This window comes from Coffea arabica, chromosome 5c, assembly GCF_036785885.1.
Source record: "Coffea arabica cultivar ET-39 chromosome 5c, Coffea Arabica ET-39 HiFi, whole genome shotgun sequence".
Lineage (NCBI taxonomy): Eukaryota > Viridiplantae > Streptophyta > Magnoliopsida > Gentianales > Rubiaceae > Coffea > Coffea arabica.
In genome coordinates this window covers 42027881-42047025 of record NC_092319.1, presented here as the reverse complement: position 1 = coordinate 42047025, position 19145 = coordinate 42027881, and the positions used below count along the sequence as shown (strand labels likewise).

Sequence of the window (19145 nt, the reverse complement as noted above, 5' to 3'; positions counted from 1 at the left end):
GTTCAGAGATAATCCGGAAAGAACTGAATCACCACCGGACTAGACGGGTGCGTAATGCATCGGCCTGTATTTTTTTGAAAGCCACTTTAAATGTGGTTTGATTCCTTGCCTCCCACCCCACCAAGCCTTAATGGCTGGGTGGTGGTTGTTGCCAAATAAATAGTACTAATAGCTAACGCAAAATATAGCAATATACAAAATGCAAAGTCAATCAAGAGAGATCCAACAGAACTTTGTCCAACATCTAACTCCTCTACTCTTTTGCCTATAAATAGAGCCCAAAACTCCAACCCCACAACTCACACCTGCTCAAAAGCCTTCACAAAACAAAACCTTTTAGCAAACAACAAATAACCTCTCTCAACCGCTCAATAACTCCATCACTCTTCAGCCAAGAAAATCAAGAAAAATCATGGTTTGCTTCTGTTTTCTAGTTGATCAGACAAGGAAGGTGAGGAGGAGCAAACCGGCGGCCGGAATTTGCTCAAGATGCGGGGGAGGAGCCAGTGTGGCTGATATGAAGACTGCTACAAGATTCTGCCATGTACCCTTTTACTGGAAGACTTGGAGGGCAATAATATGTACATTTTGTGGAGCAATTCTCAGGTCTTACCACTGAAAACAGAGCAGTTGAATCGTTGCTGCAGTTTGAGATACTTCCACTAATTAATATGAGTGTTTTGTACTGAATTTGACTGGTTCTTTTTCATGGATTGTTCATCATGATTATAGATATTGGTTTAGATGTACTAACTTATTTTTAGTTTCTAGAAAACAGAATAGGAAATAATCTGTTTCTGACCTTATCAGAGATTTTTAATGTTGATTCTATATTTATATTTTCATCTGTTGCCACTTGCCCGTGAGTGGTGTGAAAGAAGGCCTTCACCTTCCTTCTTCTCATTCTGCAGCTGAAAATATCAATCTTACATAAGACTTTCTGAAAAAATTTATGTCCAGAATAATACATATCTGGAATTGTGATCCATGATAACTTGTAGACAAACTTAATTGATTCAACTATGTTATCAGTAATCTACAGGGAAAATCTTGGCTTATTTATGTTTATTTGAGTTTTTTAAACCAAAAAAAAAAAAAAAGAGCCACCAAGCCTTTTCCTTTTCTGTGAGATTATTTAGAGGGGGAGGGAATCAAAAAAATGAATAAAAATACAGAATGAAGTGAAAAAATCTCATTTGGAGGTCCGGAGCAATCTTGATGTACAAATCTTTCATTATCAGGGATGAAAGGCTAATCACAAATCTAACCTTAGGGTGAAAGACTGATGCAGGATTGAAAGATGAATCCAGGCAATATAAATGCACAGTAGAAAATTTAAAATGAATGGTACATTGCTCTCGTATGGTAGATGATCTACCAAAAATTTTGCCAATATAGTGTGTTACTGCACTAGTCGTTCTTATTTCACGTCAATCTACAGCATATTAGGAAAGAAAACAATAATGACATGAGAAGTCTGAGCTCAGGAAGTGGGCATCAATCAAAGATATGGGCAAATATGGCCCCATGGGAAAAAACAGTTACATCTTAATTACACACCTCCACATCTAGCTCAGAATCATTAACTCTCTAAATCGAATTTATTTAATAAAAAAATTTAAATGGGTTCGATCTCGATCGTCATCATGGGTCAAAAAATGTCGACCACTACGTATTTTTTTATATATTATATTTATGCTCTTTGATACGGATCATGTATCAACACAATCTTCAAAGTGATAGCAAAATTCAACTTTTTACGAGTAAGTAATCCCACAAATTATTTTTATTTATTATGTTTGTGTTCTTTGATATAGATCGTGTACCAACATAATCTTCAAAGCGACAACAAAATTTGATTTTTACGAGGAAGCAATCTGTTCTACTCAAGTAAAACCAACTTGTGTTTCCCTCTCCAAACCGAGTGATCCCACACAACAATGGACAGGGCATACATTTCTCACAACAATCAAAGCAAGGCTGGCCTCCATAGGCTAGATTGTACATTCGGTTTCTCACATCACTTTCTGGCTAAAGCACAATCTTGGGGCAACTTGGTGGTCCGTTTACCCAGAATGACGCTTCAAATAGATTGCCTCAATGCTCTGATGATACCATTCAATACACAGACATCACAAATATGAAAGTAACGACTTGGCCGACATGATATTCTTAAGTGCCTACGCCATAAATTTTTGTATGTATTGGATACAGGGCAAGTCTAGCTGAATTTTATTCATATCTATTCCAATGATGTAATTCTTATAAATTTTGACAAAAATTCGAGTATCTTTCTAAATTTTATTTTATCCACATTTATAAAAATTATATCAAACGATCCGAACTAGACAAAAACTCAATTCAACATGCTCCATCGCCGTATGAAAGCAACTAGTTTTGTCCGTAATTGTTGCTTTTGTACACTTTCAATTTTGCTGGTGTAAATTGAGTTAGAATCTTTACGAACATAATGATTCGTATGTTATACCGTTAGTAATACACTCTATCTTGTTGGCCAAAATTGCTTCCCTTGAAACCAACCAAAAAAAAAAAAAAAATTCACGTATATTAAATCGATATTGTACATTTTTCTACAAAAATTTTGGAAATTAGCAATCCAAAGGAGACATTTGATTGTAGAAAATTATTGTTAGCTGTTTCTCTCAAGTCTCCTAATCCCCAGCCCTCTTGGCGGGGCCGATTTAGTGGACCTGTTAGGCTATGTTGCAACAGAGGAGAATTAGGTTAGGGTCAGATAGATCACATGCTATACCCTTTCGAATGAGAAATTGCAGCTGTATTTTTTTGCTGCACATTGAATTCAATCAATTTAAGTAACATCAAACAGTTCATCTTCCATGTTGAGAATTTCTTGCAAGTGCTGCCGCCATATTAAAGCATGATGGTGCCAACATCATGGGATGGCCAGGGCCCCGAGGATTACAGCTTTCATCATAAATTTTGTGTTGGTTGGTTGGTTGTTCACCGTTCACTGTTCTCCTTGGTAACAAAAATTTATTGCTCAAACTGTTTGCCCTGGCACGTAGAGTAGAGTTATGGGCTGCCATGCTTCTGCCATTGCCAATTCTTGTATGAAAGCTTTTGACTTCAGAATGTAACAATTTTCTATAGAAATATCCTTCTCTACAGTAAAGAGGTATAAATGTTTTATTGAACTCCTCACCTCTCTCCCTCTCTCTCTCTCTCTCTCTCTATATATATATATATATATATATATATATATATATATATATAGTTCAGTCTGGACATTTTCCAATTCAAGCTTAAGCAACCTTAGGGCTAAAGTGCATTAGTTTCTTTACTAATTTTTTCCCATTTTCTGTTAGGGTTTCAACAATGGGAAATTCCCATGTAGCATATATCTTAGGTATAGCATGTTTTAGGTGCCAAGTTCTTGAAAAAAATGTCTAGTCTCCGGTGCTATATGCATGAGAAATCCTTCTCATACCACGACTTGTGTGGATAACCTACCGCTAATATTATGCTGCTGTTGCATGATTTTGGACCTTGTCAGTTTAAGAGAGTAGTGATCGACCTACCTTTCTTGGAAATTGTGGCAGACCTACTTGAGTCCCTTGAGTAATATGGCCAATTGGCAATACATAAAAGATAAGTAACATTTTATTATCGAAGAAAAAAACAGCCAACAAAAATTTTTTTACGCATTCATTGACGCTGGGAATTTATACCATATTTCAAGTAGGGTGTCAAAGTGTAGTTGACTTTTCTCTGTTGATAAAGAACCATACCTGTTATCTGACAGTGTGCATTAGGTAAATCTTATTTCGTATAATAGCCCGTCAATCACACAGAGAGATAAGACGCACTAGACAAACCCTGTACGACGGATGAATATCTTAGGAGAGGTTCGAACCCGAATTAGTAAAAATGCATGATATCAACTCTATCATTTGGACCAACTCAATCAAGGGACCTTTTCTTGAAGCAAATTAAAGTGCTTTGACTTGTCTTTGCCTCTCTCTTCCCTCTTCATCTTCCTTGTAATGAAGCGCCGAATTCAAGACCGTTTCAGACTTTAAAGTCTTCCCTTTCGCCCATAAACGAAAATGCTGTGAACGATGCATGGGCAAAGTTAATAAAGAGAAGGGTGAAGATACCTTAATGGGACAGACAGGTCTGCCCATACGGTATCAGTGCTTTGACACTCTGGTTATAGGTACTAAACTAATTAATATGTCTACCAAAGTTAAACATAACCAGTCTTTCTAGTGGCAGGAATGATTAGGATTGAGACTTTACAATCAAATGTGTAAGGTTTAAGTGAAGTTGAAAGAGGGTTTGCATAAACATATAACATGGGAGAGAGAACCGACCATGGTAACATGTTTCTTGATCTTTATAAGCAAATTGAAATCCCTCAATGCCCAACTGGTACTGGAGCCCATCAAAGATAAAGTTTTTTTTTTCCCCTTATGAAAGATAAAGTTGTCCCATTAGGTTTGTCAAACTAGCCATCAATTATATTAGGCAAATGGTTTTGCCACAGCACTTATGTTAATACCACAATTTTTTACCAAAAAAAAAATGTTAATACCACAATAAGTAAGTGTCTTCTAATATGAGAATTATGCATTCCATTGGAGAGTGTAATTTGTCATTTCACATTGGAATTTGCCATGGCATTATCTCCAAGGACCATATTGTTGAATTCCATTTCTCACTATTGAGCAGAGGGACACTTTTTTTTTTTTCCCTCCTTTGATGGATGGATTGGGACTTGGGAGGTCATAATTCAAATCTGTCACATAATTATTTCTTTTTTATTTAATTTTGGTAGGCCACGTAGTTATTTCTTTATTATATAGGATGAATCGTGAAAAAGTTTTTAAAGAACATTACCACATAATTTTCTTCCATCCAAAGAGTTATTTATCATGCAATGCCAAATATTCCTAACCCCAACCTTTCAATTTCATAATTTTGTGTCAACTGTATTCTATGGACACATTATTTATGGGGGTAAATCTTGTATACACTGATGGTGTATATATTAGCAGATTTAGATATATGCCACATATATAAATTCTGAACTGAAACTTAATTTAAATTCAAATAATGTGGCACACATTCAATATTGTCAATGTATATACTGATAATATAGGAAAGATTAATCCTTATTTATGACTAGATAAAGTTTCATTTATTCGACAAAAAAGATTTAAAAAAAGGAGGTATAAACTATAAAGTCCCATTTGCCGTTTCAGTTTCTACCACCACACGTCTCACCCAAAGTGCCCCAGACTTCAATAGCCCAGAATGAGCTAACCTTCTCCGAAATGATCTTCGAGGCCCTTCGGACACACAGGGCTAGCCCCAAATTACAATTGTTCGAGGCTCTAAAATCGGGCCTAGCCCATTTTCTGTTTGTTTACACGTCATTTTCTCTACCACAATATTCTCCTAGATAGTAGATTCCCACATTCTAAAACCCTTGCCAATTAGGGTTTAAGCAAATAGAATCCGACCTTTTCTCCAAGCAAACCCCAAATTTCAAACAGCAAAATCTGAGCCACCAGAGACGCATATATATACTTAAACTCCTGCTTTCAATATCCCTAATGCTGACTCTCAAGGCCCTAAATTTATTTCTTGAACATGGTAGGTTCTCTGCAAAGTCCCAACCCTAAAAAAGAAGAAAAAGAATGCTCAAACGATCTTTCTTTCTCAGTCTTAGGCCTTGAAGATCTTTCTTTCTCATGTATAGACTCTTTTCTTGATTTTGATTACATCGAGGATTGGATTGAGGAGAACCCAGAGCCATATAGTAAGAGTATGGCTAATGATTTGGGAGAAAACTCCGTTGGTTTTAGCTCAGAAAAAGTTGCATCTGAGATGTTTGATAAAAGTCTTGAAATAGGTTCAGCTGGGTTAGTTGGTGAAGAGGGTGGAAGAAAGTTGGGATCTTTGGGTCAAGAAAAGGTTGAATTTGTAGGAGGTGAGAAGGGTAGTGAAATGGGTTGTCAAAGGTTTTGTGATAAAATTAAGGTTGAAGAGGGGATAGATGGGGTTGACGGTATCAAGTCGGGAGGCCTGGGATGTTCTATTGAGGAAGAGATGGGGAAAGTTAGTTTGCAGGGAGGTTGGAGCGATCCAGATTCTGTTTTTGGTGGTTTGACTGGTGTAAAGCAAGTTGGAGAGGGTTGTGACAATGGAAATAGTGAGGATGATTGTGGTTGTGATGTGGTGAAAAGTGTTGAGGCAAACATTAGTGGTACTGATGGTAAGGAGATCGGTGTTGTTGAAAATTCTGGCGCGAAGACCAGTAAAACAAGTGAGACGATGAATGTAGATAATACTGAAGAAAAGATTGGTAAGAATGTGAGTGAGGGAGATGTGAGTGAAAGTAATAGTGACTCCGAGTGTGAAAGTGACAGTGAAATTGAAAGTTCATCTTCATCTTCCTCTTCCTCTTCCTCATCATCCGGCAGTAGTGATGATGATGATGACGATGAAGTCGATGGCAAGGAGAAGCGGGGAAGTAGCAAAGAAAGAAAAGGACAAGATTTAGAGATGGAAGAGGGTGAGATAGTCGCTTCTGACCCAGAAGAGATGGTGGCCTGGAGCGGTGACGATGAATATGGCGAGGATGAGGGTGGCAGTGGCGTTTCCACGTTAGGGCCTCCTAAGTCCAAAAATGAACTCACGGTAATCTTATTCTTCTCAATCAGCTTGGTCACATTTGTGCTTCGATGTATGTTTGCATTAACCACCCCCCCCCCCCCCCCCCCTCTCTCCAAAGAAAAACAACAAAACACAAAAAAAAAAAAGACAGGTGATCAAAAGAACATTCCCAAGGAGGGAAAAATTGGAGATTCTCCAGTAGAACTGTAGCATAATCATTCTCTCTCTCTATTCATTATATATATATATATATATATATATATATATATATATATTTATTTATTTATTTATTTATTTATTTATTTATGTATTTATTTATTTATTTATTTATAGTACCAACTTGAGCATTTTCGATCTAGCGCAGAAGTGCCCTTGCCATTAACAACATGATGCTTATAACTATTAAGGCTCCTCTTAATCCTGTAAATTGTACTTGGAGTGTCGAAAATCCTCAACTTGAATTGTGGGGTTTGAAGAAAGCTATTTGAGTTTAAACTTTGAAGAAAGTGGCTAGTGTATGACACGTGGACTATATTTCTTGATTTTTACTCTGCTTTCTTCTTATTGATTATGCTCTAAATTTTGTGTTCATGGATTATTGCAGACACATTTAAACAATTAGTTCACTTTGTAAATCTTTCTTCTGCAGCTTCTTCCTCCAGTTCCTCCAGTGAATGTGGCCCTACTACCACACCATAAGATCCAGCCAGTTGGAGTTGTTTTATCGGTGAGGTCATAGAAGCAAGTAGCAATTCAATCTAAAAGCTAGTTGTAAAGGAAACATTGTGAAATGCTGCATCACTTTGTTTTTTTCCAATAATTATCTAGCATAAAATGCAGATGGTGCTTATAACTAACTCTCCTATCATACAGGTGTTGGGGGCTCAAGTCATTGTAGAAGGGGTTGAAAAACATAATCCTCTCAATGAGGGCTCTATATTGTGGATTACAGAAAGCAGGTCCGCACTGGGGTTAGTGGATGAAATTTTTGGTCCAGTGAGGAATCCTTACTACATTGTTAGGTACAATTCAGAAAGTGAAGTACCTCCTGGAATCCAACCAGGCATTTCAATATCTTTTGTTCCAGAATTTGCAAATCATGTCCTCAACGATAAGAGTCTTTACTCAAAAGGATATGATGCATCAGGAGCAAATGATGAAGAATTATTAGAAGAAGAAGAATTTTCAGATGATGAGAAGGAGGCTGAGCACAGAAAAATGCAGAGGAACAAGAAAAGGGGCACCAATGATAATAAAATTGGAAACGTGAAAAAGGATGAAAAGAGATTTGGAAATTGGTCTAGGAACTCGAAATATGACTCTACAGTCAACAGACATTTACCTATGGAGGGAGCTAAGCGACAAGTTGACCACAGTAGCCATCATGTTCCCCCTGCTGTTGTATCGCAGCATCAAGGCAATGGGTTACACTCCTTGAGCCTAGGACAAGGTTCAACTTGTCAACCTGGGCTGGCTCCTCCATTTGTACAACTGGCATCAACCACTGGTTTTAGTGCGTTGTCTGGAGGGGCTAATGGCATTGCGTTCCAGCAGCCTCAAACTGTTGGCTTTCCTGGATTACCAACAAATGGCATGCCAACAGTGAGAAATCCTTATTATGTGGGAGGGTGCAACTCAGAAAATGAGGCAGAGTATGGTAAAACGCTGAAAAATGAGAATATGCGTAGAAATGATGACAAATTCGATAACCAGAAAAAGGATCGATTGCAATTGGGAAATTGGTCGGGGAATTCGAGGAAAGATCCTGCAGCTAACCCACAGGGATCTCTGGAGAGAGGTAAACTACCATTTGATCACACCAAGCATCATGTGCCCCCTTTGGCTCCACCACCAGATCAAGGCAATGGGTCATTCTCTGGTCTGGGACAAGGTTTGGCTTTTCAGCCTGGTTTGGGTTCTCCATTTGTCCAACTTTCCTTGGGCTCTGGTTTTAGCGCAACTTCTGGTGGGGCAAATGCAATCCCATTTCAGCAGCCTCTAAGTTTTGGCTTTCCTCAGTTACCCGTAAATGTTAACCCATGGGTGCAACAAATTAATCAGCTTCATCAAATGCCTTCGCAGAACATATTGTCGTTCCAACAGCAAATTAATGCTAGTCAAAATTTGCCTTCTAACCTGGTTATATCAGGCATGCAGTCAGGTTTTGGTGCAGAACCTTCATGCTCGAGTCAAAATGCATTTCACCGTTTACCATTTGGAGTGACTACACCAGGTCAACAGGCCTCCCTCCCCATAAATGTAGGAGAACAGGCAGTTCCAGTAAACATGTCTGAGACAATGCACAATTATGAACCACAGCAACTTGCATCTTTTACTCATAAACGGGACACATACCGAAGCATTAGTCATGGTAAGCATTATCGTGGAGGTAGAAAACCAAATCGTAGGGGTGGTGGTCAATTTGGAGGTGGAAGGGGCAGGCAACAACATGGCTAAGTTCAGTTCGTTGATTGGTTTCATGGCTTTGTGCATTGGCTTAGTTATTTAATCTGTATTATGCATGTTTCTGTGGATGCTACTTGGTTATTAAGTGTCAGCTTGGGTTCATAGAGAACATAGTCTTGCTTGCTATGGCCGTATGATGGCGTCCTCTGTGTTGTTTGTACAATTTGTGCAACTTAGAATCCATTAGTACTTTAATGACTCTCTCTAGCTGCGCTTGTGAATGTGTGCAGGTAATAGCAGATTGACTTTGAATTATCTTTTCACCAATGAATTGCATTATATAAGTTTGAACCGAAAGCTCTTTTTGAGTATCTCATGTTTGAGTTCTATTCATTAAGTTACTTGAACAAGGCTCGTGTTTGTTTGATAATTTTCGAACTCGAAATCTCTGTTCATGTTCAGTTTGTTAATTAAAATCCTAGTTCGAGTTTGACTCATTTAGCATAAACGAACCGATTTTGAACAGGCTTGAGAAGCTCGAATTCAGGCTCTTTCTCTCAAATAATCAATAGATTCAACACTAAATTAACCATATAACCCTAAATTTTGTGAAATGACAATTAGGCTTCACCAATGATGTCAATGTTTGTTCGAATTCAACTCATAAAAAATTTTGAACAAGTCGTTATCGAACACAAATGAACCTAAACGAGTCGAGCAATCGAGCAGTTCAACTTGCATAACTTCACTAGGGAGGAGGGGTGTTGAAATAGAAAACGTGGATCTCATTCTTGGCCATTGGCCGAAGTAGGAATTTGTAGCTTGTTAACACACTGTTGACTAACATTAAGCGAAGTGCTCGCGTGATTACTAAATGTCATATTGGACAAGTTCTTCATCATCTATGAGATTCTATGTAATGGTCTAGCTCTTAGTACATTGTAACAGATTCTTACACCGTGGAATTGTTTGACAATTCTTAGATTTCAAAATATTTTACATGAAATGTTTCAAGTATGTCTTCTTATATCATATGTAAATGGGAAGCTCACTTTGATTGCCTGCAAACCGCAAAAAGATCATTAACAAGAAAGTACCTCAAATGAATGTGGAACAGAATTGGAAATTCTAGTTAATTCGCAATTGATTTGTGTTCTACATGCTAAAAACATCTGCAGTATCTGATACAGCTTTGGATGTTAAACAAAAGCCTTTCATAACTGCAAATCCATGTCTGGAATTGAGACATTCACTAGGATTGAAGATAACAGAAACCTTCAGTACTCCAAATGCCTGCCTATCGTGGAGATAGCCAAACCGAGCTTACTTCAAGTTAGATCAAGATGAAAGAGGACACTTTTTATTATTGTAGTAAGCAGAAATGGAGAAACTTAGTGAACTATTTGCGGGTGAAAGAGTAGAACATTGTTTAAATTCTTAAGTTCCCCATAGAAGCAGCGGAACTCACTGAAGAAAGAACAAGATAGATTCTCTGTCAGTTTGAAGTACAAGTAGATTAGAGCCAGCAGCCTGACAAGGCTCTTCCTTGGCCAATAACAACAGCAAAATTTTGCAGATGAAGCAATAGATTAAACCTTCAATTAGGCATGCCTGGCGCCTTACTTGAGCTAGCATTACATATCATGCTTCAGCAATTTATCACTCTAGTGATTCAAGTCTAGCTTTTACCGTGATCATACACAGATGGAAAGATGGAAGTTTTAAACATAAATTAACCCGATAAATGAAAGACTAGATATAAAGAATCAATTTTCCTCTTAATTATGCTATGGCGAGCAACGGAGTGATATTGTAATACTTCAAAATATTGATCAGTCAACAAAAACACAGCAACCTGTGCTGAAGACTGAAATTTAAATTGGATCTAAGAGAATGTCAGAGAGCTTTCTGTGAATATCAGCTAAGGTTTAATTAAGAAATGATTGGTAGAACATCTACCAAACAAAATGGAAATGTAAGCATTTGAGAAGGGATGTATTGGTGAGATTGCTAACTTAAGCTTTTGCATTCCTAGTGAAATCAGAGCAAGTCTGGCAGCTGCAGTCTGAAAACCTACAGATTTCACAACCAAAACAGACACAAGACGTGCAACCCTTGCATGTTGGAGATCGGGAACAGCCCCTGTAGACCCTGCGACTTGCTCTTTCTTCATCCTCTTCACATGTAACCCTGAAATATAGGTTATGAACACAAGTATGCACATGGTTTAGCATTCCAAGAAAAAGAAAAAGGGCAAATGCACGTAAACATTAATATGCATCAGGTAGACAAGGAAGCATCAAATGTTTTCCATTTTAACTACTTGAAAATCTGTTTATGAGAACTTTGCTAAGATCTTTTTTACCAAAACTTTGATCATCAAGAAATATACACATTCATATCTGCATCACCAGTATATATCCTATCAAAGTCCTATATGTATACTCAAGCATAATTGCTCCATCTTGATTGGTTAAAGAGAGCCAAGGCTTACATCTAATGAAGCCCCAATATGTGCCAATAATCTCTTTGCCTACTTTTTCTTGGAAGGTCAACTAAGAAGGACTATTATAGCTCAAATTAGGCCAGCGTCATGCCTATATTGGATACATCATGGTAAAAAAGTTACCATACGTGCAATCAAGACAAATCAGAAAACAAAACCAAAAGGTGGGAACTGATTTAAGCCAATCAGGTAGGACTCTGAATAAAACAGGCTCTGAGTTTCCCCAATCAACCCAAAGAACACAAAGAAATGTTTCACAAGAAAACGACAGAGAACATTAAAGTGGAGAGTCCATTAATTCACAATTAGATGCGAAAGCCGTCTACAGGCAGACAAATTTCATAGTCAAAAAAAAAATCTACCACTTAATTTAGTTTAGAAGCATTTCCAAATCACACTGATTTTTTAGCTGTTAGTGAGATATAAAAACATTTAGCATCCAAACTTGGCAAAAAAGCTTCGAAGGTTCAAGTTAACCTCCAAAAAGTCTATGCCCCAACCGGCAGTATGCATTTCCTTGACCACATCTAATTATGTCATGTTATAACATTTTTTCACAACTCATTCAATTTGACCAATCTATGGATATAATCCTCAAATACAAAATCTCAGTTGGCCCCAAAGAGAACCTCCATGCTTATACCCAACTGGTTGCCTTTCAGGGAGTTGCCTATTTTTCTTAAAAGGAAGGCCGGAGTAAAACAGCATCAGTTCTTGCCCTTTTCCACCAAGATTTATCTATTCTTTAAAAAGAGATAAAAGTTACTCGATTCACAAGCGAAATGTTAGTTTCTATGTATGGCCATCTCAACCATGTGATTGTCCATATAACATCTTTAAATTTCCCATATAAATCCCAGTCTTCCTAACATGATGATTTAGTGATCTAGTTCATGTTAAGTGTTTCGAAATCTTTAGTTATAGCTGTATGAAACAAGAATGACAAAAACAACTATTTAGTTAACATGAAGGTCTAACAAAGTATAATGAGTGAGTTTCTACCCTTTTATCTTTCATTCGTATTTCTACAAGTTGAGTTTTCATACAATTTCTTCAGGAGGGGGATTACAATATGATCCAGTCTTATCTAGCTTTCATTGAAGCATGTGTCTGGGATTATTCAATAAAATAGTTTCTTCGCTGTCTATGCATTGCCCCCCCCCCCCCCAACAAAACTTGGCACCTACCCAAACTGCAGATGACCTCAAATATCAAAAGAAAGCTAAATGATCTAAAAGAGGACAAGATCGCATACTCAGCTACTTACTGAACCTTTTTTTAGCATTGGAAGTTAAAAGATTTCTACCACACAAACAACTCTCAGACAAGTGCATCATGTCAGGCTGACAATGGACCTTTTTAGAAAACCAGTACCACTTCCTGGTTGGTTCATGTTTTTGCTTTTATTAGCTTATCACAGAAACCATGTAAATGAGATTCCCAATATTCGCCAAAAAAAAAAACACTCTATGAACAACTTAGCTGCTTGACCAAAGAGTTCAACACAGAAACACACAGGTCTATGGTCATGAACTAATGCATCACCCATAGTCTCACTATTTATAGATGATGATAGATGTGAAAAGGTGCATTGTGTCTTTACTAACTGGGCAGAAATGGAAGAAACATGCTATTCATTGCTTAATATATTTAGCACTATAAAAACAAAGACAAGCTACAAGATTTTTCAACACTGAATAATATTTACTTCTAAAAAATGCTGTAAGAATTGAGCGATGCTTTATTCTACTAAACAATGGCAACAATAGATAGACAGATAGAGGGGAAGATGAGGGGGGCAGTAGAACCAAGTTTGATAAGTACTCTTTAACTAAAAATTGATGCAAGTATTAGAGCTATAGATTATAATCATGTCAAGCATACTCATCATAAGGCATGTCAGAGCATTTCCAATTTAAATCTGCCAAAGCATCATGGTAACTGCGGCATTCCTCTTTGTTGCGGAGACGGAACCTGCGCTCTTTGTTGCATTCAGTGCATCTAACAAACTCATCACGATGGAATTTCCCATTGTGTGATCTGCTTGAACCATTAGCATTTTTTGATGCTTGATTGTAATATTTGAGCAGTGCTGTCTTGTACAAAGGCACTTTCTCCCCATCAACAATAACCCAGATATTATTCTTCCATTTCCTAGATGTTTCTCTTCCAGAATGTTTCTCAAACGCAGCTGGTGTGAGTTTGTCTAATAACAAGTTGCATATATTAGTAAAAAGCAAAAGTAAATAGCACTACCAAAAGTGAAGACAACAAAAATGACATAATGGAGAACATAAACCATACCTAAAGCAGATATTTTCAGCAGGCAAAGGAGCATATTCAAATGCATACCAAAAACTATAGAATCAACATAGTTGCTGATGGAAAAGTCAAAGCTTGAGAAGTATATATGACTTGACTGCATTGAGCTCTCATACATGGCAGCAAATTTAACATTATTAAATGACTGAATTTAAGCTGTATAACCTTGAAACACCTGAGGCAGCCATTTTAACTATTACAGCTCTCCCTGCCAGTTTTTTCATTTTGAGTAAAAGCTGGTAGTCAAAATTATCCAAATAGAATTACTTGAGATGGCTAAATGAAACGCAAGTCTAACCCAACCCTTCCAATCTAATTACGAAACGGTAAACTTCAAAAGATGGCCATTCCAAGACAACAGTTCCAAGAACAACAGTCTTGACATACTGAAGAATGTACCGTCAGAAAACCTGATTAAGCTATACGCAAAAGTACAAAATGCAATGTGCAGCAACATGTTATACCTCAGGAGGGCAAGCACGCAAAACTTCAATTAGCGAAGATGCTCATTTTTTATAGTAATACAAATGCATAGATTAGATGGTGCTCAACACAGTAAACTAAGTCCTAACAACATTTTCATTCCAAATAGCTTGAGTAACAAAAGCTTTATAAGAACACAACAAACCGTGGCATAGCAATGAAGGTGAAAAGAGCCAATCATGAACCAAAATTAAGTAAAACCCCTCCCACTAAAAGTATACATGAACATTCCACCACCGCATTGTTCAGACAGCAAGAACAGAACTCTGCCTCAAAAAAATCCACACTTCACATGAAAAATAGCTCAAATACAACCATTATCACGTAAACAAATACAATGTAGGTTGTTTCCTTACCGTCAACATCGTTCTCACTGTAATATTCATCCTAACAAACAACAAAAATTTACCATCTTTCGGTCCAAACCTGAACAGACGAACACCACCAAAGAAGGGACTCAAAGAGTCTGATACTGAACTAAGATAACTGATCAAAACTCAACCTCTCCTAGACAAATCAACATACACAACATCTACAAAATCCCAGTACAACCATCCATTGTATGGCGTAAAACAGTGAATAAAACAGATCCCTTTATACAATTTACGCACAAAAACACCTATATTGCATGCATTCAAAAAAATCCCATATCGCATATGAGGTCAAGATATAAACTCCTATGCTGTACATAAGAGTATATGTCCAAGAGAGCCAAGGAAGGATGGGAGGATGGATTGAAGGGAGAGACCTTCCTGACAACCAGGGGTGCATTCACAGGTGATTTCAAGAAAACCAGAAGAGAAAACCCTAAGTCGACCTACAGCATCCCCATATCGGTGGCTGGTGCAGCCACACGTCACCTCTACGTAATCATCGCCATCGCTACCGCCACGGCTACCGCCGCAGCCCCTTTTCAACCCGCTAATATCCCTCACCTCTTCTTCACTAAACAACCTCATCTTCATCGTATTAGCATTAGCAGTATCCTCCATTTCCAAGAACTCTTATCAAGAACACAAAGCTCTGTTACACAAAAAATAAACAAGAAAAAACAGGGCTTTGGATCAGAAAATCGGGGCGAAACGGTGAGAAAACAACAAAAAAAGAAGGAAAAAAACAAATGGGTTCTCAACCACTTGCGTCATACATGAGTGTATATTACATAAAAATGGATGCTTTTGGTTGTGGATGGATTTCAATGGGGAGGAGAAGGAGCCAGAAGCGGTTATGGGCTGGGGAGTTTTGGGGGGTTTTGGGGAAAATCTGCTCAAAGAGCACGCATCTCCAAGGAAGAATAAGTCCGAGAGATCTGGTGAAGAGGAGAGAGCGTTGAAAAGGAAGAGCGTGTGATGTGTGTGTGCCGCTATATAGGCAGATGGTAGTAGTAATACTAGCTAATGTGTGTGATTTTCAGTGTGTGAGAGAGAATTTGGTTTTCTGTTTTCTTTTCTTACCCTTTTTTTATAGTGGGTTTTATTTCTTTATTTTTTTCGTCTTTAGGCAGCGTAGGATATATGATTAGATGTGGATATATTTTCCTTCTGCGGTGGATTGGTTGGTGAGAGCCACAGAAAAGGGAAGTGAACATTGAGTAGTGAATGAGTTGTCTATAGCTTGTACAAATTGGCCTTTTTTTTTCACACTACTGTTTTCTTTATACACTTTGTGGGATTTGGGGGATGGGGATTTTTTTTTGGGGGTGGGCTTCTGTGGGATTGGATGGCAGGATAGAGGGGTGTTTCTGTTTCATGTTTGCATTAAAGGCCAGTTTTCTTGTTTTCTAGACGGAGCAGAGTGTTTTGGCTTTGGAGAAGAAGGAAAGATTTGGTTGGAGAACTAGTAAAAGTTGCAGTCTTGCATGACGACCAGGGATTAAATGGGGTTGGGGACCTGTGTGGGTGGAACTTGGAAGGTATGCAGAAGTGGGGAAAATCCAGTGAGTTTCAGGGTGTGGTGGGGAGGACGAGGTTTTTTTTGAGAATTGCACTTTTTGTCTTTGAATTTTGAAGTGTGGTATTGTAGTAGTATTTTTACTGTACTTTGGAGGAGAAGTTAAACGGTTAAAAAAGGCACTGTATACATGATGGTTTTCTGTGATTCTTTTACTGTTGTACAGTAAAAAATTTTAGTTGTCTATGTACTAGTACTATAATATGTGTGGTGTAGGGACAGAGTTGGGTACTGATAGAATCAAAAAACCACGGGACAGAAATCCCAAAATCATCAGCTAGTTGATCCGCACCGTAGCACGGTCGCAAATCACAATGGGGAGGGGAAAAGGACTATAGGAAATAAGCAAGTAGCATAAAGTTTAGTCATGGCCCTGAGGGAGGATGCTTGAAAATGGTGTTTGCCTAGACGAGTAGATATGGCTTTAGGTACTTTGTTTTTATTTTGGTATTCAGAGCTTTATTCTATGTGATGGTGATATATGTTGCATGCTTAGCCTTGGAAGGCTATTTTTTTTTTTTTGGCGTGATTGGTAATGGACAACTTAGTAGCTCTATGTTTGATGTAATTTGTCATATTTTAGTTGAAAAGATTCTTCTAGTTGAGGGTTTCATCAATTATTTCATATTTTTTAAGCTCAATAATGATGGTAGAAATGATTGCCCTCAACTGATGTGGATGAATTATGTAGGAAGAGAATATATATTAAGTGTTTTTTCCAGCCTATAAATGCTTCATTCAAACGCAGAGGCAATTAAGTACACCATTTTCTTTATAGTATAGCAACTTTTTGCCCTTACACTCTTGCCTCTTTACTTGAATGCGTTCTATTTTTGGCTTGTGATTTTTTGCTGTCCTTTGGAATACAATAGTGCAAAGTGCATTTCTCCTAATTAAGCGTTTCATGAGCTATATATCATCCATTGCGACATGACATGATATGGTGGAATTGTTTTTTCAGTGCTTCTTTTTGGTTTCCACAAAAGGAGAACAATCAACAAACGAGTAGAAAAACTTCTCCACTTTCAGTATGGGTGGAAAGGAGAATTTCCTTTTCTGCAAGAACCATTAACCCTTCTAAAAAGTTGCAGGACTAATAAGGCAAACATGTCCGTTTGGTAACTGTACATTTTCCTTACCAATCCAAGGCTGGTTCTACTCAGGGAAATCATATCAACTACTGTGGTAGTCAATTATTCAAAGGTGTTTTTGACTTGTTCATGATCTCGATATTTCTATAGGCAAAGTCTGAGTTAATACTATATTTTTATTTTGACACTTTTATTTAGACTACAACGTATCAGGCATGATGAGTTTGCGCATAACAAAACATACATGCTGCAGTAGCTCTCACAGAGACCAAAGTGTTGATTGCCATGTGAAGGTGTCTCGTCTTTCCAGCAGATTGAGCCGACTATAGTTTATAACTGCTGATATATATATATGGGGGCTATAATGCCATAGCTCAATGAAAGTGTAATTTAGTATATGATACGTAGATTTGGTTTTTATATGTTTACTCTGATGGTGGCCTCTTTTTGTGTAAATCATACCACATTTTTGATTCTTGCATGTTTGTGATCTCATGTGCTCTACACTTAGCCTCCTCATCTCTTTTGAGGCTCAATGTCTACTGTCTAGTCACCTGCTAGAGAGAACTTAGGTAATATTCTGCGGCGCTTAACTTTTATTTGTATTAGCCTGTTTGAGCAGAAAAGTGAGACCACATTTGCTTGATTCAATAGTACAGATTAAGGCTTTGGCATGTATGTAATGTATGCAATATTTTTCTCCCACCCGCCAACCATGAACACCTCAGGATTCAGGACAACCATCCCTTTTGTTTTTTTAACTAATGTTCTTTCTTTCATGTGGTTCTCTTCCTCAGGGGCAGAGTCAAGTTGCTTTACTTTCGCTTTGCATCTTTTAATCATTTTCCCAGTAGCGTGCGCCGCCATAACGCAAGGCCATGAACCAAACTATGCTACTTCCCAACTAGATACGTAATCTTTAACATGAAAGTCCATAATCAAAGAATATCCCAGAAGAATTTGTGAACTAAAAGCTTGCTGCTTGAAGCTGAAAGTACTCTTTACTCTTGGCTCTTGAGTTCTGAGCAAACATGTTTCAAGGCTTCAATGCTGTCCAGCTATGTGCAAAATCCAGGCTTTGTGGTGTTTGTGAATGTGACAAGGGTCAGATAGTGATAGAATAGGCTGGTGGTTTCAGAGTTCAAGTTGTCTGGAGGGTAGTATTTTTTTTGTTTTCTAAGTTGGCTCGAGTTGTGGGCTCTATCATGTATGGCATTTCTCTTATCATGCTGGTCAACTTGCAACACGCATATATTTATAGATATATATATATAGAGAGAGAGAGAGAGAGAGATTCTCAGAACAGATGTTACACTGTAATTGATATGCTATATGGCAAGATCTATATTCTCAGTTTTGTGCTTTGTAAACCAGTATATGATCCCTGCCAGATGCAAATAATGAATGAAGTATGGTTTTGGTCATTGATGTTCAGACATGTACAGATTACTCAAAAGTAGCATATTTCTCTTCTGGTTACTGAATCTGGAACATTAATTATAGAGAAGATACTGAATTGAAAGTGTTGAAGTATTATCAAAGTTAACGAAATATAAACAGCATGTCTCTCGATTTACTATGGCTTCAAAGTTCAAAACCAGCATAAATTTGGATGGTTTTGTAACAGTGACAGGCTTAAGATGTCCAACTGCATGCCTGCAAGACTATTTAAAGCCCTAGCAAATATTACTACTGCTTTTGGAAAAATTAAAAAAAAATAAAAG

General features: G+C 37.6%; 3 protein-coding genes across 5 annotated transcripts; 2 read left to right on the top strand and 1 right to left on the bottom strand.

Moving 5' to 3' along the window:
• Positions 1–254: 254 nt before the first annotated feature.
• LOC113690983 (uncharacterized) lies at positions 255–845 on the top strand. The gene has a single exon (XM_027209148.2). The coding sequence runs from the start codon at positions 413–415 to the stop codon at positions 617–619; it is 207 nt and encodes a 68-aa protein (XP_027064949.1). The 5' UTR covers positions 255–412; the 3' UTR covers positions 620–845.
• A 4577-nt stretch (positions 846–5422) lies between these two features.
• Positions 5423–9426, top strand: LOC113688755 (uncharacterized). 2 transcript variants are annotated; one of them, XM_027206551.2, is made up of 3 exons: positions 5424–6687; positions 7313–7390; positions 7537–9426. In XM_027206551.2, exons 1-3 carry the CDS (start codon positions 5638–5640, stop codon positions 9118–9120), a joined length of 2712 nt encoding a protein of 903 aa, XP_027062352.2. In that variant the 5' UTR covers positions 5424–5637; the 3' UTR covers positions 9121–9426. The 2 variants fall into 2 exon arrangements, with proteins under 2 accessions (XP_071907056.1, XP_027062352.2); XM_072050955.1 differs by lacking the exon at positions 7313–7390 and having other exon boundaries at positions 5423–6687.
• Positions 9427–10828: 1402 nt separating this feature from the next.
• On the bottom strand, positions 10829–15739 carry LOC113690573 (protein ULTRAPETALA 1). 2 transcript variants are annotated; one of them, XM_027208538.2, is made up of 4 exons: positions 15528–15739; positions 15129–15403; positions 13460–13781; positions 10829–11259 (listed from the first exon to the last, which is right to left on the bottom strand). In XM_027208538.2, the coding sequence occupies exons 2-4, from the start codon at positions 15370–15372 to the stop codon at positions 11085–11087; spliced, it is 741 nt and encodes a 246-aa protein (XP_027064339.1). In that variant the 5' UTR covers positions 15373–15403; positions 15528–15739; the 3' UTR covers positions 10829–11084. The 2 variants fall into 2 exon arrangements, with proteins under 2 accessions (XP_027064339.1, XP_027064340.1); XM_027208539.2 differs by having other exon boundaries at positions 15543–15718.
• Between the last annotated feature and the right edge of the window lie 3406 nt (positions 15740–19145).